This window comes from Aspergillus undulatus (assembly GCF_047715775.1).
Source record: "Aspergillus undulatus strain CBS 261.88 unplaced genomic scaffold BDV17scaffold_31, whole genome shotgun sequence".
Taxonomy (NCBI): Eukaryota; Fungi; Ascomycota; class Eurotiomycetes; order Eurotiales; family Aspergillaceae; genus Aspergillus; species Aspergillus undulatus.
Genome location: NW_027396635.1, coordinates 44813 through 66486, shown reverse-complemented (window position 1 = coordinate 66486; position 21674 = coordinate 44813). Strand labels below are relative to the sequence as shown.

General features: G+C 48.2%; 11 protein-coding genes across 11 annotated transcripts; 4 read left to right on the top strand and 7 right to left on the bottom strand.

The window, feature by feature from the left end:
* Positions 1-1141: 1141 nt before the first annotated feature.
* On the bottom strand, positions 1142-2247 carry BDV17DRAFT_282405 (uncharacterized protein; the record flags this gene model as incomplete). The annotated part of the gene is made up of 2 exons (XM_073760194.1): positions 1142-1539; positions 1713-2247. The coding sequence occupies 2 exons, from the start codon at positions 2245-2247 to the stop codon at positions 1142-1144; spliced, it is 933 nt and encodes a 310-aa protein (XP_073614569.1).
* A 90-nt stretch (positions 2248-2337) lies between these two features.
* On the bottom strand, positions 2338-3101 carry BDV17DRAFT_116536 (uncharacterized protein). Its single transcript, XM_073753942.1, has 2 exons — positions 2407-3101; positions 2338-2363 (listed from the first exon to the last, which is right to left on the bottom strand). Exon 1 carries the CDS (start codon positions 2876-2878, stop codon positions 2471-2473), a length of 408 nt encoding a protein of 135 aa, XP_073614568.1. The 5' UTR covers positions 2879-3101; the 3' UTR covers positions 2338-2363; positions 2407-2470.
* Positions 3102-3749: 648 nt separating this feature from the next.
* Positions 3750-5668, bottom strand: BDV17DRAFT_292229 (ribonuclease H-like domain-containing protein; the record flags this gene model as incomplete). Its single annotated transcript, XM_073762326.1, has 2 exons — positions 3750-5347; positions 5398-5668. The coding sequence occupies 2 exons, from the start codon at positions 5666-5668 to the stop codon at positions 3750-3752; spliced, it is 1869 nt and encodes a 622-aa protein (XP_073614567.1).
* A 129-nt stretch (positions 5669-5797) lies between these two features.
* BDV17DRAFT_116532 (uncharacterized protein) lies at positions 5798-6525 on the bottom strand. Its single transcript, XM_073753941.1, has one exon. It carries the CDS (start codon positions 6375-6377, stop codon positions 5928-5930), a length of 450 nt encoding a protein of 149 aa, XP_073614566.1. The 5' UTR covers positions 6378-6525; the 3' UTR covers positions 5798-5927.
* A 911-nt stretch (positions 6526-7436) lies between these two features.
* Positions 7437-8353, top strand: BDV17DRAFT_265656 (uncharacterized protein; the record flags this gene model as incomplete). The annotated part of the gene is made up of 2 exons (XM_073758183.1): positions 7437-7888; positions 7942-8353. Coding segments are annotated over exons 1-2 (383 nt in total), but the record flags the coding sequence as incomplete, so codon positions are not given.
* An 8-nt stretch (positions 8354-8361) lies between these two features.
* On the top strand, positions 8362-8968 carry BDV17DRAFT_116521 (uncharacterized protein). The gene is made up of 2 exons (XM_073753940.1): positions 8362-8475; positions 8524-8968. Exon 2 carries the CDS (start codon positions 8588-8590, stop codon positions 8822-8824), a length of 237 nt encoding a protein of 78 aa, XP_073614564.1. The 5' UTR covers positions 8362-8475; positions 8524-8587; the 3' UTR covers positions 8825-8968.
* Positions 8969-9085: 117 nt separating this feature from the next.
* BDV17DRAFT_282402 (uncharacterized protein) lies at positions 9086-10818 on the top strand (the record flags this gene model as incomplete). The annotated part of the gene is made up of 2 exons (XM_073760193.1): positions 9086-10737; positions 10797-10818. The coding sequence occupies 2 exons, from the start codon at positions 9086-9088 to the stop codon at positions 10816-10818; spliced, it is 1674 nt and encodes a 557-aa protein (XP_073614563.1).
* Positions 10819-11690: 872 nt separating this feature from the next.
* On the top strand, positions 11691-12212 carry BDV17DRAFT_265650 (uncharacterized protein). The gene has a single exon (XM_073758182.1). It carries the CDS (start codon positions 11810-11812, stop codon positions 12158-12160), a length of 351 nt encoding a protein of 116 aa, XP_073614562.1. The 5' UTR covers positions 11691-11809; the 3' UTR covers positions 12161-12212.
* Positions 12213-15234: 3022 nt separating this feature from the next.
* BDV17DRAFT_299040 (F-box protein) lies at positions 15235-16217 on the bottom strand (the record flags this gene model as incomplete). The annotated part of the gene is made up of 2 exons (XM_073763810.1): positions 15235-15856; positions 15973-16217. 2 exons carry the CDS (start codon positions 16215-16217, stop codon positions 15235-15237), a joined length of 867 nt encoding a protein of 288 aa, XP_073614561.1.
* A 1206-nt stretch (positions 16218-17423) lies between these two features.
* Positions 17424-18536, bottom strand: BDV17DRAFT_265646 (uncharacterized protein). The gene has a single exon (XM_073758181.1). The coding sequence runs from the start codon at positions 18503-18505 to the stop codon at positions 17489-17491; it is 1017 nt and encodes a 338-aa protein (XP_073614560.1). The 5' UTR covers positions 18506-18536; the 3' UTR covers positions 17424-17488.
* Positions 18537-19305: 769 nt separating this feature from the next.
* On the bottom strand, positions 19306-20180 carry BDV17DRAFT_116500 (uncharacterized protein). The gene is made up of 4 exons (XM_073753939.1): positions 20031-20180; positions 19802-19984; positions 19566-19711; positions 19306-19510 (listed from the first exon to the last, which is right to left on the bottom strand). Exons 2-4 carry the CDS (start codon positions 19980-19982, stop codon positions 19466-19468), a joined length of 372 nt encoding a protein of 123 aa, XP_073614559.1. The 5' UTR covers positions 19983-19984; positions 20031-20180; the 3' UTR covers positions 19306-19465.
* Positions 20181-21674: the final 1494 nt, after the last annotated feature.

Genomic DNA, 21674 nt, shown 5'->3' with positions numbered 1-21674 from the left:
CCTCTGAAAAAGCCATTCGGATCAAATACCAATGAACTATGTCCATATCTGCCAACATCACTACCTGCGAATAACCCCGATCTGGAGACACCAAGGCAAGCCTGTGGGAAGGATGCATGTTCTCAGTACCAAGTGGAGGCAGCTTGGGCCAGTTCGCTAGGTAAAGAGTTAATGGGAACTCGGGATATCACCTCAATAATCAACACTTCTGCGGACACTACCTGTTGCGAGTCAAGCAATAAAACGGGCGATACTGAGGAGATGGTTTATTACACTGCAGTTTATAGCGTATGGCACGTCCTATATACTGCTCCGGACAAGACACTGCCGAAAGATATAATCGAGAAAAGCGCTAAAAAGCTTGCGCCTGAACAGTTCCCCTCCAATTATCCTCAGCGGGTGTGGAACATTCTTTACTCTTATCCGGTATGATATATCTATATCCCTAATTAAGGCATTCCCTGACTTATTACAGCATTTCAAGCAAGAGTCCGACACATTATGGAAGCTGGTAGGAAATCCTTGTTTCAAAGGCACGAAGAAACGGATTGATGGGAAAATATCACCCCAGCTGGGAATAGTACTACAGCAACATGTCATAAAACCTGACATCAGCTCACCCCGTACAATTCAGGATATCATACAATCTGCTGGAAAGGAACTTACAGTGGGAGAAATAGATACCAAATTAGAAGAGGCGTTCGGTGACAAAGCTTCTATTATCAACAAATATCGAGTATGTGAGGTTTTCTTATGATTCCGAGCATGGCTAACAGACACTGCACTATAGGGCTTTTCAGCCACTCGCTACGCTGGCACAAAGAATTGCTACAAGGTAAAGGATGCCACAATATCCTATCGACCAATATTCACTCGATACCGCGAGGCGCTTGTTTCATTACCTACTTGATATATATAGGTTCATGTCTTTCCCTTCTTTTTGTACCTTGTATTTCAACCAGTTGTAATTTCTCATCTGTCCCATATTTAATAGGAGACTGAGGGAAGTTATTAGTTTTTGCAACATGATAGTTGATAAATATTAGTTAAACGTTGTATAGTAATTCATCTTACGGCTGCTTCCAGGAGACCTCGTGATTAAAGGATGCATTAGAAGACAGCAGAAACAATCGAAACCATCCTAATCAAACTTCGCGAATCCTTCGGTTTGTATGTCGAAGATCTGGAGTCGTACTCTCTGTTGTAGCTCCCAGAACTCCTGTCCGTCCCACCTAATCTCAGATGCCTTTTCCCGAGTTTGATGCTGATCTGTAATCCCCCACCCTATCCCACTTGAAGCAATGCTTGCCATTTGCTGAGAGTTTGTTGAATCCTTGTATGTCTCTAACATAATAAGAAAGTTCAAGTAGTCCTGCTCAGTAAGAGATTCATTGCTGAAGATGTGATTAAATTTAGCCTGGATGGCCAGTATCCGGAGGCTGGATCCAAGATGAGGGAGTGTATAGAAGTGTCCTCCAAAAGTGAGCGAATGCTCAGGTGTGAAGACTGCATGGGGACAGCCAGGCGGCATGATTCTAGCTAGTATTAGCAGATAGAAACATACCTGGGCGGGGGGAGTTACAGAAGGTCTCCAGGCATAATATCTACCTTCACCCAGCCATCACTATATGTCTCTGGGGTAGAGCTCCCAAATGTTGCAAGAATCTCGTAAGTCTCGGTAGAAAATTTGCGAGGAAGATACCAGGTCTTACAGCCTGAGATACCAACAACGTATGTCATCTTCCCTCCAGTATCCGAGTGTAGAGGTGATACTGAGTGTCGACTGGAGACGAGAAAGAATTCACGGTCTGCATAGTCGAGTTGAACCTTTAGAGGACGGGTCTTTCCAGCCCATCCTTCCTGTCGTCGTAGTGCCAGGCGAAGAAGATCAACTTTGTTCACATGAACTGGAACACAGGAAATGATTTGATTCCGGATATCCAGGAAGTTTAACGGATGACTTGTCTCTGGTAGTGCTTTAAAATGCTTGAGAATGTCGTCCAGGTCAAGTAGGTAGTTTGTATCTTCTTCTGCGTAGTTATGAACTTCTAGACATTCGATATTTAACTGGCGCAGTTCTTCAATAAATTCGGGTATTGAAGTTGGTATTCCTTGAAGAGGATAATGCTGGGTATAGTTCCGCCAAAGTATAGAAGTCTGGAAGGGTTGCATAAGAGCATCATTCAACTCCTGATCACAAGTCACGCGCGTAATACCAGTCTCGTCAGATTTGTCGGGTCCACGCATAGCATCAATAGAAAGGAGGAATTTCCATTTCTCTTGAACCCTCTTATTTGTGCTGTTATTTATCGGGATTGCCGTACGGCTCAGAGGATCAGTAGTTTCTCGTCTGATGGGGAATACTAAGATTGGTTAGTGGAGTAGAAAAAGATTCAGTTCACATACAATTTATCTTCGGTATTTTCCTCTGGCTGACTTTTTTCCCGATCCCTTGTGCTTCTAGAAAATATTAGCGCGATTCAGGTTTATAATCTTGTGTCCTACCATTAACCGTTTCCTCCTTCCTATCATCTAGGGGTTGGAGTATAGCACGAGCACTACTTTCCTGACATTCAGAGATAGGGTAGGCTTCCTTCCAAGACTTTATTACTTCTAGGCATCCATCGAGATCAGGAAGGTGTGCAAGATGAGTATAAGTGAGGCTAGTAGCCACCAATATCCAGATATAATCACTTAGACGCCGGATGGCTTGAAGATAATTTCTCACTCGTCTTCGCTCTCCATGGGCAGATGTGTTGTAGGTAGAGTAATAGGTTTGACGGATAAATACGTCATGCTCAGGTGGTAGCTCGACATCACGTTCGCCGAAATCTGTTCGTCGTCGGCCAAGGATATCACAGAACTCATCTGGCTTCATATTGCCAGACTGGAGTATGGGCTGGAGACGTCGGCGACGTAGCGAGAAGTCGACAAGAAGTTGAAGTGAAGTCGACGGGAAGTGAAGTCAACAGGAAATCGACGTGAAGTCAACGGGAAGTCACTGGGAAGTCAATAGGAAGTCGACGTGAAGTCGATAAGTGATAGGCGGTGTGAAGAGCGGTACCTAAGCTATGTTGGCAAAATCCTGAACCACGCCGAGCTTTAACCCCGCTTCAACCCCGTCCAACCCGAATCCCGCGCTATGACCTCCGATCTCCGACATAACGATCGGACACCTTCGCGATGGACGATAGCCGCCTGGTACGCCGTATTGTCATCATCGCCCGCCGGCACCTCTGACTGAGTAAGAACCGTCCTCGCTGTTCTAGTCCTCTTTCCTCCTAACTCCCTCTTTTTACCTCAGTCACCCGGTCGGAATCCGTCGTTTCACCTATCCCAAAGACGCCCGCCTATTAACCAGACACCCAAACCCAGCGTGACGAGACATTCGAGAATGGCAGATAAGCCCGAAGCCAAAGATAAGAAAGGCAAAGAGGCGATGGTGGGCTTCGGCTCAAAGTCCTTATAATAGCTTACATCTGATACAGTCTTGCAAGAGACAGTCTTTGTCTTTTCATTTAAGCACTTTCATTATCTTCAACAGCAGACTAATCCCAACCTGGCAGGCGTTGACGGGCAAAAATACTTCGATACAGTATTTGGCACTTGTCAACTTCGCCGCTCAACTAGAAAGGTGTCCAGACACAATATCTTGCTAATCAGATCTTCATCTCCGGCAGCCTCGAATTCGACCTCTTGTATGACACGATCTCCATCGTGTCACTAATAGCAACATTTGACCTCGTAGGTTATGCCCAGCCTCTGGGTGCTAATGCCAAATGCTTTCCATCACCGATATAATCCGGAGACTGCGACTGCCGGACCCTATTGCGAGCCTCCTCCTCAACCCTCACCCTCCACCTTTGAGTCAATTTCTTGTCATATGCCTTCCACAGTCTAGGCAAAAATCGCACGTCCTGAACACAGTATTCGATTATTTCCTCGGCAAGGGGGCGAGTATTGAACACCTCATAGCTCCCTCCTCTTTCGGGTGCGAACAACTCGACTCCCTTTTCCTTTGTTGCTTTCCACTTCTGCTGCTCTGAGAATGTCATACCTGCATCATTCTCGATACATCTGGCTAGACCGTTGACACGTCTTTTTGGGAAAGTTCGCGTGGCGAGTTCCATGAGTTGGAGATCGTGTACGCCAGCAAGGTCAATCTGGAAATGGCCATATAGCGCGTCTGAGTCGTGGCGCACGTCGAAGATAACTTTAGGGATGAAAGGCGACTCGAGAATGGTCTTCAGGTTTGTGCCGCTAGCAGCTTTATGTGTAAAGCATTCCTTGTTTAGGGTGTGAACATCAACCAGATAGGTCTTGTCATGTGGGCTGACATAAATCTGAAGAATCGAGATGGTTCCGTGCCGCGAGAGCTTGACACCTTCCAGGTCGATATATAGTGATGGTGGACTCGTCGGTAAGTCTTCAATAGATTCGATCATTCCAGTCAAGGCTGCAGTCGTTGACACCAGGCTGGGAGTGGCTTTATCAGCAAGGCTTGTTCGCTTGAGGGAGGCTGTGAGGCCAAGAAGCTCAGAGTTAATATCCTTGCCAAAGTCCAATTCCGCCCGATGATATTTGTCATGTCGAGGGCCGCTTTGGGCTATGCTCCCGCGCCAGTTTTTCATAATGAGATTGTTCGCTTTCTGAAGGACATTCTGAACAAACGGATACCATGCAGGAAGCTGTGACAAGTGCAGCTTGTGTAATCGACGGGCAATTTTCGCCTTCATAAGTTGAAACTGTTCATCAGACAAAGTCTCCTTGAGGAGGCAGCCGTCTAGAACCGAACTCATGTAGTACACCATGTAGTGCTTGTAAACATCATCGGATATTCCACCACGATGACAGAGCCTTCGAAGAACCACCTGAAGGGTCACACGGACAAGGAGCCATAAAGGAGATCGCCGCCAGGGAAGCCGGCTGTTGAGCCACAGCATGTCTTCACGGGTATTCTTCTGGATATGCAGACTGTCGAAAATGGCGGCGCAGGGACGTAAGAAGGCCGCTAAGAATTCTGTCACCAGCTTCGGATCGGTTGTATTCCTATCTTCATCGTGTTCCTGGCGGGCTTTCTTCACCTTCGGCTTGGTTCCGGCAACAGACTGACGGCTCATGGTTGCTAGAGTCTGCGCGATGGTATCCTGCAGACCCGGAGCATTGAATGTGGCGTCGTCTAACACGAAAGATGGTCCAGGAAGCTGATGCTGCAAGCAACCCACTGTCGAATTGACAGATTCCTTTGAAGGAGACAGCTCAAATGCCTCCACATGTACTGCGTTGTCGTCCTTGGTCATCAGGACAGCGGCGTTCTGGCAACGAACGTGAACAGGCAATATGCCTCCTAAAACTGGTTATTCACCCGAAAATTATGGCACGGGGCCGATATCTTACCTTCAGTGTCCAGCTTTTGCAAAGCCTCCCTAAGTTTTCCTTCGTTCACGTCACCATGGACTCCGTGAATTTCTCTCAGACGAGCCACCATTCTGATGACTGGGCCCAGAACCTGACGATGCTGATTGGGCACAAGGGTCCTGAACTTTTGAAGGGTTCCGATCACAGAGTTAAGGAGGATGAGCTCGTAGCCGGCATTGTAGTCATCCTCCCGAGGAAGCTTGGGAGGATGGAAAACGTGGTGGAACAAATACAAAGACGGAGCAGACATGTTGCAACAGTGATGCTTGGGCTAGCGATGTGTGATAGAAATCTCCTTTAGACTGGCGATGTGTCGATGAGGATCACTGAGTTGAAGAAAATCGAGAAGAATGTTAAGAGGGGAAATGTTGAGTTTAAATACCTAGACACTGCTGGAGCTCGTAAGGCGATGTCGCAGCGGCGCAGCTCAATCATTCACTCTGGCAATCACTCTAACCTCTTCTCCAATTCACCCCAGTGTCTTCACAGGCCCATATCATCTGACTCACTCATTGACATTCACTCAAACCTCCCCTCCGACCAATGCCAGGGTCTTCACAGACCCAATTCATCTGATTGAGTGGATCGGAGGAATACTGATAGGAAGCATACCGCCGCCCAGAGCCTGTAGGCCTTTCAAGATTGCCTTGCTGCTGTACTGAAGCCGCGGTAGCAAGGTTGTGGATACTGGTGATGGCAAACGAGGCAGTCAATCTTGCTTGGCCCTTGCGCCGCCAACGCCACTGATTGACAAGACAGGTACTAAGTAGGCTTGTTGAATGCAACAAACATGGACGGTGCTGCGCAGCGACTTCCTTCCGTCCCGCAGAGATGAATCCAGCGCATCTCGGTCGCTTGCTGGAGGGAAGCTCGCTTGTAACAGGATTGTCCGACTTGTCAGAGTGTACACTTCTATAATATGATCGGTTCGTAATTATAGCTCTTACTGAGTGCCGCATCCATCTTGGCAGATAGCAAATTCAAAGCGCGTAACCGCACCTTGCGTCCCGGATGCGGTGCGTTGGGATCGCCCAACAGTTGTAGCCATATCTGGACAGGCTTGTTCCAGCCAGGTATAGGTTCCTGCTTCACACCGGATCTTTTCATCTGCGTTCCCATGCCGGAATTCCTCTCCAATACGATACGGCAAGGGAAAGCGAACGATGACTCGGTTTCCAACTTGTTGCTTTGGATTCTGGTTAAGGAGTATAACAGGAACACAGACATTAAAGCTTCCATGGATCCACTCTTGAGCATCAGTCACCCGGCACTCGTTTCTGGATTGGAGATTGAGATGGTGGACAACAATGCCTTATATCCAGTGGCGTTTGCTTTCGAGAAGACTGAAGAATTGAGCTTGCTGACTCGGGTAGTTGAGGTCGGTGTAGAATATTAACCTCCCTCCTCCTAGCAATGGAGTATGTTATCTCCTCATGAAGTAGATCCCTTGTTTGAGGCATGATGGAGTTGGCTATTGAGTTGAGAAGCTCTAACAGCCAGATGATCTACTCGGAACGGAAAAAACATATTCCTTTAAGCACCTCCTGCAACACGTGATCTAACATTAATGTCGGAACATACTGCCCTCAGGTACCGCCTGTCCCTAGTGGGTTCAACCTCGCCTAGCCATCACTGCGTGCTCGTGTATGGATTCTGTCCATCCAACAATATGGATCATCTTCGCCCTCCTCTCAAACCACTTCTGCCAGCGCGAAGCGCTGCGGATGAAGAATCGACAATCCAAGCATCTAAATATCCTCCAGACGTTTATTTCGGACGTCTCTACTCAAGACAACATTTATTGATAGGCTACGGGATGCGCGAGCGGACGACCATGTAGAAACCTCTGGATTTCCTAAAGTGGAAGCGAGCGATCCCCGAGTAAAACTCGGATGGCACGTGACAGGCTAGTCCCAATACAGGAATACTGGTGCCTGAGGCATAAAGGATGCCAACATTTATTCGTAAGACTTTTTTCTGTTCTCTTTACAGGAAGGCCTATCCTTGCCGACATCGATTGATCCTCGAGTTTCGAAACCTCCATTCAGAAATACACTCGGGCGCCGAGCCAAAATCTCACGACGCAATAGCACTTGTACGCGGTTACGGACTCTGCTCCAGGCTAGTAATAACGTCTCAATGGTCAATGAGCGAACGGAACAGGGGGCAGACGTCAACACAAGCTTCTATGATTCAGCTCCACGTAGTTTTGATATCCGGAGGACGAGACTCAAGAAGCGGATAGAGGGATTGAAGAAATATTTGATGCCAATATCTCCCGAGGATGGATCTGCCGTGGTTCTACTGTGCTGGGGTGAAAAATCCTGCTGCTCAATACTGCCAGTGTCCGTTTCGAACCCAGAAGATGAAGTGGCTACGTGGAGAGAGATAAACACAGCCTGGTATACATGCAGAGGGCACTGGAGGGAAAAGCTCTGGGGATTTAGTCACAAAGATTGCCATTGCCGAGGTTCGTTATAACAGGATGATACCGTGTGACCGATCACTGATTAAGATATCAAGATCACAATGTTGGGTCTGAAAAAAAAGCCTCGAGGCGCTTCAGAACGGGTGAATAAATTGGGATGTATTCTGAAAAGGATATTCCCATAGAGCGAAGAAAACTGCAAGATATTCATGAGGCGGGGAACCCTGTCATTTGCGGCTGTTCTAGGCTGAGATCGGTCCTAAGATGAGTAAAAAAGCCATATCCCGCCCTGAGAATGGAATATAAGGTCCTTGTCAAACGGCATCTTAACCGGCCTGCATTGTTGGGCGCAAGGTTCAAGCTGAAGCTGCTGCACGTGGGTGTTTAGAGTGAAGTTCTTCTGTCTTGGCCAGTCAATCGCTCTGGGAGGCCTGAGCCCACGGAGACGGAGCTCTGCCGCGGGGTAGTAATAATGACTGCAATCCCGCTTGCTTGGAGGCCACAAGTGCTTTCATTCTTACTTAGTATTGATATCAGCGTTGACTTGAACTCTCCGTTACTTGCTCTAAGACCTGGGGCGGAGTGCTATACTTTGAAAATCCAGTTCAATTTTGTCGTGTTCATTTCATGCAGGTGAAAAATCATCTATATTGGGTTCTGGGGCTGACATGAAGCAGAGCAGCGCATTTTCTTGCTGTCGACTAAGCACCCACAACCGTTCAAGCTATCAGTACTGGTAGAATGTCTGCCAGCTCCGGTCAAAGCGGATTCTGCGATATCTGCTCCCATGCCAACAACGAGCATAACTACTATACTTGTACCGCCCAAGGTTGTAGGAAGCGGTTCAAAATTTGCCAGACGGGCAGCCACCAGGAATTCAACATAGCTGGAAATATTTACGTGCTTTGCAAATGGTGCCCCGATCATCCTTATAGCTGCGCTTTGGACGTCAACAATATGCCTCGCCTGAAAAGATAGAAGGAGCGCGAAATATAGGTACCTTGTCTAATCGTGTTTGAAGGGGCATCGATGAAGAAAACTGGCTTTGGGCATGATCTCTGTTGACCGAAACTCTTTTCTGGGTGATGTACTCCGTAGCGATGTTGATTAACTTAACGAGTTAGTTTGCTCATGACTAAGCTCTGATTAGTAAACTTTTAATATTGTCCATCCTCTATAGCTCGCAACCCCTCATTCCAATCTACACCATTTGCTCTCACCCTCATGACTTTATTCATTATGGAGGACGCCGCTCCTAGTGCCGAGGAACGCCGAGCTGTGTATGAAAAAGGCTTTCGCATCTGGCAAAGCCTCTACATGCGTGCTATAAAGGGATCTGGCTTTCCCCAAACCTGCTTCCAGATCCAGCCAGTACTCCTACACCAGCCTTACTTTCCAGATGACTTGGATCTGAAGCTCACTTACAACTATCTCTCTGCGTCTGGAACATCAAACTGGAAAGGATCGTGGGAGCACTGCAACATACCTCCGCTGGAACAGCATCTTCAAATTCCGATCTCGATTGACTTTCCGACTCCCATCACAGTGTCTGGAGACCTAGATCAAAGCCACCAGAAATGCTTCAACACAGAGAAAAACCACCTCTCTGTGTTAATGTTTGCATGGAGTTATATCCTTTCGGCCCGTTGGGCTCAACTTATGCCCGAAGCCACACTTGCATATACAGACAGCAAAGCATGCAACAGCGACAAATCCCGAGAACAAGATTCGGCCGTGGTGGATATAGGGGTTGTTGATAATGACGCAGCAAGATGGTGGGCTGCTATTTTAGCTCCAGGGGAGGGCTGGGAAGCCTATATTACCATTGAGAAAGACAGATTTCGATCCCCTTGGTCAATAACTCTTCCGGCAAGCCCGAGATTTAGTCTTTCCTCTCACAACAACCATGGTTTGCCGTCAAATACAGCCATCTCAGTTGCGACTGCCTTCCGCTTCCTATCTGATTACTGCGCTCTACATGACATTGTAGATCAGGGCTATGCAGCATTATCAGCCGTGTTATTTTTTCCACTCTTGCATGGCAGCAGAAAAGATATCGTTCTGCCAAGACCAAAGTTTAGCCACGAACGGAATAAAGTAGGGTTATCAGAGTGCAAAGTGCAACCTGACCTTGCTTGGGTGCAGGAGGTCCATCATCTGGACAAACTTCTTACCTTGAGCTGCAATACAAGAGGAATCCGTTCCCTGCTGTCAACTGTCTTCTATGAGCCTGGCATAGCTTGCAATGTTGTAAGCCCATGGCTGCAATCTATGTTTGCTGTGGTAAACTCTGTTGAAGACAATCGCATTCTTGCCCACATGCTGATGAGTCGAGTTCCGCATCTTGCCTTTTTATGGCTTGGAGGAACAATCATGGACATTCATAAGGATGTCTTACGAGATGGCCAATTTGGGCTAATCCCTACTGAGCTACATGCTGCAGTGTGGTCAGGCACCATGCAATCATTCATGCAAGAGCCTATCCATCCAGCGGCAAATGACTCTATTCTACGCTCTGACGAATGTCGAATTCTCTATCTTACCCAGGAGGAACATCACACTAGGTGGCCTGTATGTCAGTGGACGCCGTTCGGTGCCACAGCCCTTAAAGACACTGAAATTGACGTCCGCCTGCATGCGAACTGTACCGGGCACGGCCTTCATTATGCAGGTTGGAAGTGGACGTGCCGAAATGGCAGGGTGGTACATCAATTTTCCGAGCCCGCTCTTGCACCAAAGTTCCCGCTGGCGGAGCCAGTGATGCCAAATATCACAATTACTTATGAAGCTCTCAACCATGGGGAGGATTCTGCGTCAGAAAATGCGACAAGAAGCATCTTCGGCTGGTTGCGAGTTGAAGGATATCCTCCAGGCGAAAAGAGAATACATGAGTGGATTAAGATTGATGAATCCGATGATGAATTGTCAGCGGACAAAGATTCTAGAAAAGGCCACGAAGCTTCAAGAACTGAGGTCGAAGATTGGATAGACCATAATGTCTGTATTGATGACGGGCCAAACAATGAAACGGCCTATATACCAAAGATACAATAGTCATATTTCTGCTATCATCATTCACTGCGCCTGCCAAGCATCAAGATTATGCAATCGCGCCCAGCGCATGATCCCGCATAGCTTCAAGACCACCTGCACTCTTCCACTTCTCGAATCAATATCGAACCATGGTATTGAGGTCATACATAGAAAAGAGGAAGGTGTGGTTGATTTTTGATCCTGTCGCGGGGGTTATAGCATGCATGCTGTTCTATATTAACTACGAAGTGCTCTGCAAGCATCCTAAAAGGTACTGTCCTCGCCCCCCTAAGCAGGGCAACAGGAACGAGACATGTCCTTGACTGCATTGAAGAGGCCTACCTTGACGACCCGACTCTTTGCTCGGTGGATCAGGCTGTTCGTGATGATATTTCTAACACCTATAGACAAAAAGGCAAGTGGTGCTAGGAAGTCGTAGCAGCCTTGGGCGCTGGAGTCCCTTTTTCTGGTGGCCAATGGCTGGACAAGATGTGTGTCTATCAAGTAACCATTATTCCCGCCCTACTAATCCTAATATCTAGATGTGATAACTCGTTCACTTCCGCCGAGTTCGATGCCTTAGTCACATACGTTTCCTACACTCGTCCTCGGTCTGCTTGCATATTCCGCTCGCTGGAGCCGACCATGCGAATCCGGGAACTTGAAAGACAACAAAGCAAGCAACAAACAACCCTCTCCCCGCCTACCATGCGCCCAATGTCCCCGCGGAGTTAGCCCCTATCCGAGAGCCCCAACGGCCTGTCCACCCAGAAGTGCAGATATTCAACGGAGAGAACGCCCATTATTTATCCGCGTCAGCAGCTCATCGGCATGATGGCGCTGACTACAATCGATTCAGCGCTCTGTAGGGTGAGTGGGTCGATTAGCGGCGGGAAGGGCCGAGTCCCTGCTTACTACTAGCGTGCGAGGATGTCTGCTTTCCTTTCCCTTCCTTGTGTTGCTCTCGTCCACGTTCTCTCATACTACATCGGCTTTCATTCTTGTATCTTGACACCCTTGATTTCCTGTTGTTTCCATTGCTTCTCATTCTCATCCTTCCTGTCCCGCTTTTTACCATGTTTGCTCAGGGTCCCTCTGGCGGCGGAGGCCCTCCTGCTAGTGATTCTCGTCCTAATATCGGCCGTCTTCGTGGTCCTCGTGTCTCCCTCCTTGACGAATACCAGGCCATTTTGCAGCCCTTGGGTATTCCTCGCCATGCCACTCCGGCCCAGATCTTTGCTTATGACGAGGACAGCCTTCAACGTGCCTTGCGTGCTTTAGCTTGTTTCCTTGAGGGTCTCCAGCGTCGTCCTGGTATTCCCGCGGCCTTTCACACCGAGGTTGAGCTTATACGCAACCGCGTGCTCCTCCGCCTGGTAGAGATCCGTGCGCACCATCTCTCCGTGGCATATAACATACCTCGGGTTCCCGACTTCGATCATGATTTCTTGGGGCGTTTTGAACTTCACCAGATTGATATTATCCGTGAATATGTTCTTAATACCCACAACAACATGCGACGTCTTCCCCGAAACATGGTTCCGGATGCCTTGGTCTACTTTGTTAATACTGTACTTGAGTACTGCAATGACGTGTACTCCGGACTGGGCGTGAGCCTTGAGAATGGAGGCCCTCAGTGGTAGTAAGTTATCTCTGGCTCCTTGTTCGCTCTCATCACTAACCTTATGTGCAGGGCAGTAACGAGGATCCTTGCACGGAAAAACTTTCATGTACGGTGGGTAGAATCGCTCGGCTTTCGTGGACTAGAGGATCGGGATCGAGACATATGTGGCCTTGCTATGGGACAAATTGCTGTGCCTGTTTTATTACTAACTGGGCCGCCAACCGGTAAGAATTTTACTCACATGTTCCTTTGTATTTAAGGCCCGCTGATAATCTAAATTTTCCAGCAGCTGACCACTTCTCTCATCGCCTGCTTGCTGGATTTGCTTCTGATTATGACGTTTATATTGCCAGCCTACATACCATGGAACTCATCCCTGAGCAATCGATATCTTATATTGATGGCAGTAGCTACTTCTCTTCTCCTGTGTATATTTAGTCTCTGATATGGCTAACAATCAAGTGGCTGCCGGAAGGAAGTTCTCTAGAAGTAGCTGTTGTACAACTGCCAACTGCCTAATCTAGGATCTTTCTGCGCTATACCTTCGTCTTATATCCTTTTCTTCACACTCGCTCGTTCTCTCACGCTCGCGGGGATAGGCAACTGGGTTCAAGCGGACAAGCCCCAGGCAGTCGTTTCGAAAGGCACGGGTGGACTCGTGTTGGTGATTTACCTTTGAGCAATGTTTTGCTTCAGGTTGTCATCCTGCTTCACACTTTTTCCTCCGCAGTGATATCAGGTTTTCTCATGGGCCAACAATTCTGTTGCGCGTCGATGTTTATTTGGCGGTATCGAATAGCTAGCGCTCGAAGTCACAACAGCTCAGACAATGAGGCTTGACGTCGAGGTTGGGTTGAAGTAACATCACCCCCGTCAAGTTCATAGAGCAACAGTCCTGTACCCTTTGATATCCATGATTGAATCTAATTTTAATTGTTGAACGTGCTCTATAGTAAATAGGACTTTAAGGCTTTATAAGGCCTGAATTACTTACGACAAAACTTGGATCAGTTGTACGCAGGCCTGCCCGTGCGAAGCTAGAATGCCAGAAGAAGCAGCGTCAGGTGGTCTATCGGCCTCAGGGCTTCCCGCCCGTCAATCAGTGCATCGTTCTCAGTTGGCTGGATGCAGTAGATTTTGGAGCCATACGCCTCTTATAAACCTCAACGTTATAATCCAATCTGCAGTACCTATCCACCTGCTGCTTGGATACTAAGGTGACACCGAAGCCTCAATAATTATGTCATGGCGCTAGCAAGGGTCTATGGCAACGGTTACTCAGATGCCATACTTCTAATTCCTCTTCATGTGTACTAGCTCAACGTGGTGGATCGACGGATCGGATCGCTCCGGCCAAATGGAACCCAATCATAGAGCGGGTCTCGACAAGACCAACGCAAAGTGGCTGAGGAGCGGCCTGCACCCGTGATCCCGAGTCGCGCCGAGTCACGGAGTCCACCCTTCCCACAATGAAGCGCCACTCTGCGGCCTGCGAGCCGGGCGACCAACCCCGCAAATTTTGTGCTCTGAATAGAAGCGCAGATGGCCTGATTGATGTCTGATTGGATTGCTGTCCTTGAGGCGAGCTGAGCTGAGGGCTGAGGCTGGCTGAGCGCAAGCCATTACAATCTGCGTACGCTTACCAACGACAATACTAAGGTGAAAGTTACGGAGGTGGAAAGTTACAGGATCTGACAGCCCCAGCGGCTAAAATATACAGCTAGTGCTCCATTAATACAAAAAAGGGGAAAAGAAAATTATGGAAAGATCAGACTGGTCCGATAAAACAAGAAAAAAAGAAACGGGGAAGTAACATGGTATTGAAACTGCGTATGAGCTCTCGGCCGGCTGTATTGATACCGGAAATATCGGAGCGGCCCGACAGAATGGAAACCAATTACAAGCCGCGCTTGACTCCTGAGCTGCATTGGCCAGTGCGGGAACAAGCGGAAGCGGGTTCTCCTGTATGCAGGCCAAAGGGTGTACCCACCTGACTATAACTTGTTGAGAATGAACAACAGGTTACTCACGTGGATAGCTCAATGCCCCTACTTTGCATTCACTCTTCAAAGCTTGTCAAGACACAATCCAAGACACAATGACGCCTTTCTCTCAGATGATGCTTCACAAGCTCATCAAGCCGTCGGACCGGAGTTCGGACCAGACTTCGGATGAAGATCCCATAAGATTCCTGGAAGATACTATAATAATAGTGAGCATGAAGTGCGAGGAGCATCTTCGAGCTGAGTACAATGAGCGCATCCTGTATCTTGAAGCAGAGCATGACAAGCACATCCAGCATCTTGAAGCAGAGCACGACAAGCACATCCAGCATGCTGCAACATACCTGGAAGCGCATTACACGGATCGCATCCAACCGATTATAGCAAATATCGAAGAGCGCTTGCAGGGCCTCCGGCGGACTAGAACAGAAAACGAGCAGACTATAGCAAATATCGATGAGTGCTTCCAGCATATCAGTAAGTCCTGCTCTTCAAGGAGGAACAGAAGCTAATTGAAGCAGACCATATACAACATATCATTACTTCCCAGCTGGGTCTCACTAACCAAGCATCACCATCCGCAGCAGCAATAGAGACTATTCAAGAGACTGAAGGGAGAGCGGCTGGAAGAAGAAGGGGGCTCAGGAACAAGCCACGCGTGGATTATAGCTATAGAGAATAAACGCCAGATAGAATATGCAACCAGATTTTGAATCTATCTTCAATACCTAACTTATAAAATAACGTGTACTCCCACAATAATTTAATTTGATCTCCAGCGGCCGCTTGAGTCGTTGCAGGATTCCCACGATAGACACATTAAGCCCCTTCGACAATCCAAACTCTCCACCATCGCTCACTAACTCATCAATAATCCATATGTCCTCCATGTACAGTGACCTTAACTGCTTCGCATTGTGCAGAAATCTCTCCAGCGTCATCAAGGACAGCCAAATATCTATAAGCTCCACACGTTGAAGCCTAAGAAGTGGTATCACCCCGAGGAATGGAAATATTGGAGATGTTGAGATGATTCGTATCTCTTCAACATTGGATAATGCTTTCGAGGCTAGTGCCTGTAAAAAGCAGTCCTCTATCGCGGCCTGATGATAGAAACCACTTATATGAAATGCACGGATTACTATTCCACTCTCTTGAGCCAGGACGGTGGCCGTGAGAAGCTTTTCGAAATGGCTGAGGTAGCAGTCATGGCTTGGGGGCATATAGCCTGAGGCATGACCGAATTGATCTTTGATACCGTCGGCGAGATTCATTTCGATGGTCTGGAGATTTGGAAGATTAGGGAGAGACATGAGTAGCAATCCCTGACTGGTTTCGAGAAACTTTCTCCTCTCAGCCACGCGCGAGCGCACGAATAAAGGGTGCAGGATATCCCCATTCGGTGGAAGCATAGCAGGGGCAACTGTGTTGTGTATTAGCTAAAGATGAGGACTATGAGGGGACACCTACATGGGTCAAGAAGAGCATTTGCCTCGTAGCGCAGAGCTTTTACATTAGGAGCGTATAGAGACTTTGATATCTGCAGCAAGCCCTCCAGTTGCGCCTGGCTGTGTCCAACCTGAACTGATTGGAAGAGCAAAGGACTGCAGAGGCACCGGAACAGCCTGCTCACGCTCGAGAGAGCCTTGAGGGAAGTGTGCGGGACAAAGGATATGATTATTTCAAGCAGCTCTATCGGAAGGAAATCCATCTTGTTAACATGCCAGACCTCCTCAGGACGGGAACGAGCACATGCAAGTATAAGATATCTATGGTTCCACAGTAGCGCGAGTCTCGCCTGTCAGAGCCAAAATTAGTTTAGTACTAGCGTGTATTAAAATTGCGTACCGCGACAGTTTTCGTTCTCGTTCTCTTACTAGCCTCCCCCGGTGGCTTGGCTTGAAGTCGCTTGCCAGCTTCATAAAAGATGCAGAATCATCATCGGGCACGTTCTAACAGCCTCTCAACGGTGTTTTTTGTCGAATACATAGAATCATAATCATGAACTCCATATGTCGCTGCCAGACCACGCCTCGGGTTCCTCGGCCAAAGAACGGTAAGGCCACTCTTCCACCCCCGTCCATGAGAGCCCTCCTGACTCCTTTCTAGCCTTCATTCTTTACCGCGAGGCCCATTATAATGCAGTTGCGTCAGCCCAGACCCCGCCAGTATCAAGTAGCATCGTATCGAAGATTCTCGGAAAGCAATGGAGGAACCTGCCAGTTGACATTAAAGCCGAGTGGAAAGATCTGGCCCAGGTACGTGCCAGACACGCATGAGTTGCGAGACATGCTGAGCAACACAGGACGAGAAGCGGCGACATAAACAGCTATATCCTGACAGCCAATATAGCATAAAGTGTCCTCAATGTGGCTGCAGGAGATCGAAGGGCTCTGGAAGCGGCGTGAGTGCCAGCCCGGCGGAGTGCTCTGACTCGAACGAGGCCAAAACACCTGTGATTACCCATGAAGCTAGCAACGTGTGCGAGCCCGAAGACTATGAGCTACCACGGGAAGTCGCGCCAGCACAGCTACCCACTTGGACATTATGCTCCATACTGCTTCCCACCATCTCTGGCTGTGGTCTGGCAGAACTATATTGCCCCTCACTGAAGTATCAAATGGTTCAAGTTATGGGGAAAATGGCAATTTCAGCCGAAGGAGTGTCGTTTACGCTAACGGAGGAAACGATTGTTACACTGGCCGAGTATCATAGGTGCATCTGCAACGAGCTTGGCCTTCAGGAAAGCTTTATGAATGCTGCCTCGGCCTTTTCTTACTCCGCCGACCATGAAGTTCTTGATGGTTTGGAGGTTGATGGGAGCGGGGAGCTTAAATGTGACCAGAGTGAGCGGGCGAAGAACGAAATATACAATCTTCTTCTTCTCTAGTTAACTGGAACTTTAGCAAAGTTATATCTTCATTCCTAGCTAATCCTTTAAGACAAACTAAACTGTACTAAGAAGTGCTTGAACTATAACAGTTACATTCCAGTTGCCTGTACTGTGGTGGGCGGAGGTTGAGTGGACCGAGGTGTCAAAACCCAAGCTTCAGTCACCTTCTCTTTATAGAGCTTCGACTTGCTTCCTGGGTTTAGGGCAAAATGAGTGTCTTGATTACATAAGCAGTTGTATCCCATAGGTGGACAACCAAAAAACCAGGCTGGCTCCGTTCCCGTAACTCTATATTCAAGGCGAGTCCCTGTGGGAGATCTGTGTACCACCTCACACATATTTTCCAGTGTTGTATTTATTAATTGAAATATTCCATGAGACTGAAAGCTTATGATATCTCCAACTGGAATATTATGAAGCTGTCTGGGTTCAAACAGCCCGGAAAAGCTGCCATTGACTTGCACAGTATGGACTCGACTTGCGCTGTGGCTGGAGAGGGGCGTCTTGCTGGGGGGGGTTGTCTCGCGGGGGGTTGTCTCGCGGGGGAAGGGCATCTCACTGCGTGAGAGTGTCTTGCTGGGAGATGAATCTGCATGTCCCGCCGACGTATCGCAGGATGGTGGAACAATGAGGGGCCAGACTTGAGACGAAGACAGCGTTGAAGACGCAAGTGGTCCCCTCAGACTCAAGGAGAGGCCGCTGTTGATCCATAGTCGATGACAAGTAAAAGGGGGCGTATTATGGCAGCCGCCACTTTCATTCATTGGAAAATAGCTCTGGATGAAGGAAGTACAGCCCAGGCTATTCGCTGAAGATTGGCCTTCGATTGATGTCCACAGGTCGAGCTGCGGGGCAATGGAGATATCTAGCTGTTCTTCACCATGGAGAGGGCGAAGCAGCTTGAAGCTTTGAGAGATACAGGCGTTTGAGATATTCTGGCCCAGAGTTGTATCATTGAATATTGTTGAAGCCGGTATACCTTGGCAATTTGGCTCTGTCCATAGCATTATTCCGTTGACTCCGTATAGGTCAAGGTAATTGCCCGCATCTTCGGATATAGCCGTGTCGATCAAGAGGATAAAAAGAACTCCAAGAAAAGAAAACATTTTCTTGGCCGAGGATCTGCGGGGTGGTACTGCACGTGTACCACAGTACGCCTACATGGGCTAGGACAGATATTTATACCGCAGATCTCTACGCTAATACCGCACCAAGGGAGAGTCTAGGCCCTGTTTATTTCGGTGAAACCCATGGTGTAATTACCATAAAATACACTATCTTCAGGGAAATGGCATGAGCCCTAATTTTTGTCTCGATAATAGTAAACGTACTTGTACGTATCAGTACGAGGAATGCAATACAGCGATTCTCGAAATCGGCCTGTGTGAGGACTTGACTCCGAGCAATAAGTCGATTATCCTAAGAATGCGAAGCTAGAGAGGGAATCCGTGGTGGGGATGCTTAGCAGGTCAGGTGACAGGTTAGGGCTAGTTCCCGTGACCTGGGCCGTGACAGCCTGACCTCCAAACACACGTCAATCGTCTGGTGGCCCCATCGCCAAGAACTTAGCGTGGATCCTTTACTGAGTGAACCGCGTTCAAGTGAGGGCGGCCGTAATACAGAGTATGGTATCTCATCGAGAAGGGAGGTAGTGCATCCCATCTGACCAATTAAAATGGCCGCGATGATTGTGCCGGGTGTAATTATTCACAAAGCCGATCATCCTTGCTGAGCGACGGATCTGCATGGACTCCACACGGTCGAACGTGGGCTCACGATGCGGTTAGATCTCACCGTCCACGTGAGGAAGGGGAAATGAAAGGATGAGCCGCCATAGTATATACAGTATAAACCATCGCACGAAAGGTCAACAATCTTCTGACGAAGCAGCGAAACTACGCCATACGTTTATTGTGCATTATCTACTCGGACCGCTGTAATTTGGCGGATGATGAAACCGCTCAGGCTGGGAATAAACCATGTAGCTCAAACAGCAGCTATCCCCGCGCTGGTTTGTCCTTCCAAACCTTGAACTTTCCTACTGGAAGGACCATATACGGAGATGGCTAGGATTTTTCAATCTCCTCCCATTCGTCTCCACTGCTCCGAGTCTGAGATATGTTAGTGTCTCTATTAGTTAAATGACGGCGACTCCAGTAAACTTACATCAATGTGCTCTTCGATATACTCCTTTTGCTCCTTCAAACCAACAGCATTGGCATGTTTCTTGCCTCTCGCTTCGAGACTCTGCAGTACGCCAATGTGCTCTTTGATATACTCCTTTTGCTCCTTCAAACCAATAGCATTGGCATGTTTTTTGCCTCTCGCTTCGAGACTCTGCAGTACACCAGTGTGCTCTTTGATATACTCCTTTTGCTCCTTCAAACCAAGAGCATCGCCATGTTTTTCGAGTTTGATGCTTAGACCCATTATGCGGCGCTGCATTTCCTCTCCAGATACATTTTCCAAATCTTCCAACGTCGCAATCGTTAGAGACTCCGAATATGAACGACTGGATGCTGGCTTCTGTTGAAGTTCGCGGAGGTAGGTTTGCAAGACGTTATCCATTTTTGTGGCTTCCATGACTACCCTATTAGTTGAGTAATGGTCGGAGTGATTTGGTTCGCCTACCTGCGTATAAAAATGTAAACGAGGCAAAAATCAATAAAGGGCAAGGGCCGTCAACTTCGAAACAGAAGCCAAACGCTCAGCTCGCAGGAGTGTCCATCACATTTTAAACCAACCCCGCTCACATGTGGGGCCTTGCCAAGTAACGAGACGACGAATCATATCCTACCATGGACATTCGACCTTCCCACCAAAGATTGCGTGGATGGCGGCAAGAGATACCAGATTATTGGCCGTTTATGCGGGCTGTATCGCTGAACCTTATCCGGTCACTCTTCGTTGGGCGCTAAAACATTGAGCTGTGATTGGTTAACCATGTCGGAACATATTGCCCTCCGGTACCGCCTGCCCTTAGGGGTTCTACCTCGCTTAGTTATTACTTAGTAAGCTAAATGTTTAGGTAACTAGTTTGCGGCCTCCGGCCGTCGATTAGAACTAATCAGCTCGTTTTCTACAACTACCACATGTTTCACGTGATACAATGGCCGTGTTGCCTTGTCCCTTGGACCGTATCGTAACCTCTCTGCTTGGCGTAGGATTAATTGGCGGAGAAAGTTTCTTGGTGCATGGAATTGTCGTAATAATACCGACCGCCTTCCCGTCTTTTGTCGCTCCCGATTGCAAGGTGCCAAGCGAGGAGGGTGGAGCTTTCAAAATTACGGTACAGTATAGAGAATACTGAAAATAGCTCAATAATCTGTTTAGGCCTAGTACTTGGCAGTGGGGCTGACAAAGAATAAAAATGTGTTTGGAGGTCAGACCGATTTCGAGAATCCACTGTACACTGTGATAACTAGTCGCTATTTCAGAGCCGAGGGCTGCCTGTGACATGTACAGTTACAGTCACTGTAACACCAGTTGGAGAAGAGGTGCTGCTTGTGGAGGGAGCGCTGTTCGAGGACGGTGCCCTGTCTGGAGAAGGGATAGAGGGCGTGCTGCTTGAAGGGGTGTTGTCCATAGAGGGAGCGCTGCTCGGGGACGGTGCCCTGCTTGGAGAAGAGGTGCTGGCGCTGCCCATGGAATTTGTTCTGCTCGGTAAGGGTGTTCCCCTAGTCCTGTTCTTAGATGGTTCCGGATCATAGCAGGAAGATGGGATCATCAGTGGCCACGTATGCAGCGGGGTTGAGTAGTAAATCGGGCTCCTTAGGTCTGAACGGAGGCCGTCATTCACCCAGAGTCGATGGCAAGTAAAAGGAGGTGTGTTATGGCATCCCTTGGTTCCGTTTGTGGGGAAGTAGCTTTGGATGAATGAAGTACATCCCAAGCTGTTAGTAGGATACCGATTCTGATCTGGATCCCACGAGTCAAGTTCTGGAGCAATAGAGATATCGAACTGCTCTTCACCCTGAAGAGGGCGAAGTAGCCTGAAGCTCCGAGAAACACATATATTAGAGATGTTCAAATCCACTGTTGTGCCATCAAAGATCATTGAAGCTGGTATGCCTTGGCAATCTTGCTCTGTCCAGATCTGTACCCCATTGATGCCGTACAGACTCGTATAATCTGCTGAGGTGGTCCTGTGGACCAAGAGCGCCAGAAAAATCCCAAGGAGTGGATTCATCATGTATTTTAGAATGTTAAACTTGGGGCGGGATTTCTAGATAGCAGGGGCCGGGCCGGATATTTATACGGCGGATAACTCTAGAC

Excerpts from the sequence above, each read along its gene's own strand:
- BDV17DRAFT_116532 (XM_073753941.1), bottom strand. The coding sequence starts at position 6,377 with ATGCGGCACTCAGTAAGAGCTATAATTACGAACCGATCATATTATAGA.
- BDV17DRAFT_116500 (XM_073753939.1), bottom strand. The coding sequence starts at position 19,982 with ATGGAAGCCACAAAAATGGATAACGTCTTGCAAACCTACCTCCGCGAA. Across the intron at positions 19,712-19,801 it reads AAGCATCAAACTCGAAAAAC|ATGCCAATGCTATTGGTTTG; the intron begins ATGGCGATGCTC and ends GAGGCAAAAAAC. Across the intron at positions 19,511-19,565 it reads ATATCGAAGAGCACATTGAT|ACTCGGAGCAGTGGAGACGA; the intron begins GTAAGTTTACTG and ends AACATATCTCAG.
- BDV17DRAFT_116521 (XM_073753940.1), top strand. The coding sequence starts at position 8,588 with ATGTCTGCCAGCTCCGGTCAAAGCGGATTCTGCGATATCTGCTCCCAT.
- BDV17DRAFT_116536 (XM_073753942.1), bottom strand. The coding sequence starts at position 2,878 with ATGAAGCCAGATGAGTTCTGTGATATCCTTGGCCGACGACGAACAGAT.
- BDV17DRAFT_265650 (XM_073758182.1), top strand. The coding sequence starts at position 11,810 with ATGTCTGCTTTCCTTTCCCTTCCTTGTGTTGCTCTCGTCCACGTTCTC.
- BDV17DRAFT_265646 (XM_073758181.1), bottom strand. The coding sequence starts at position 18,505 with ATGTTTTCTTTTCTTGGAGTTCTTTTTATCCTCTTGATCGACACGGCT.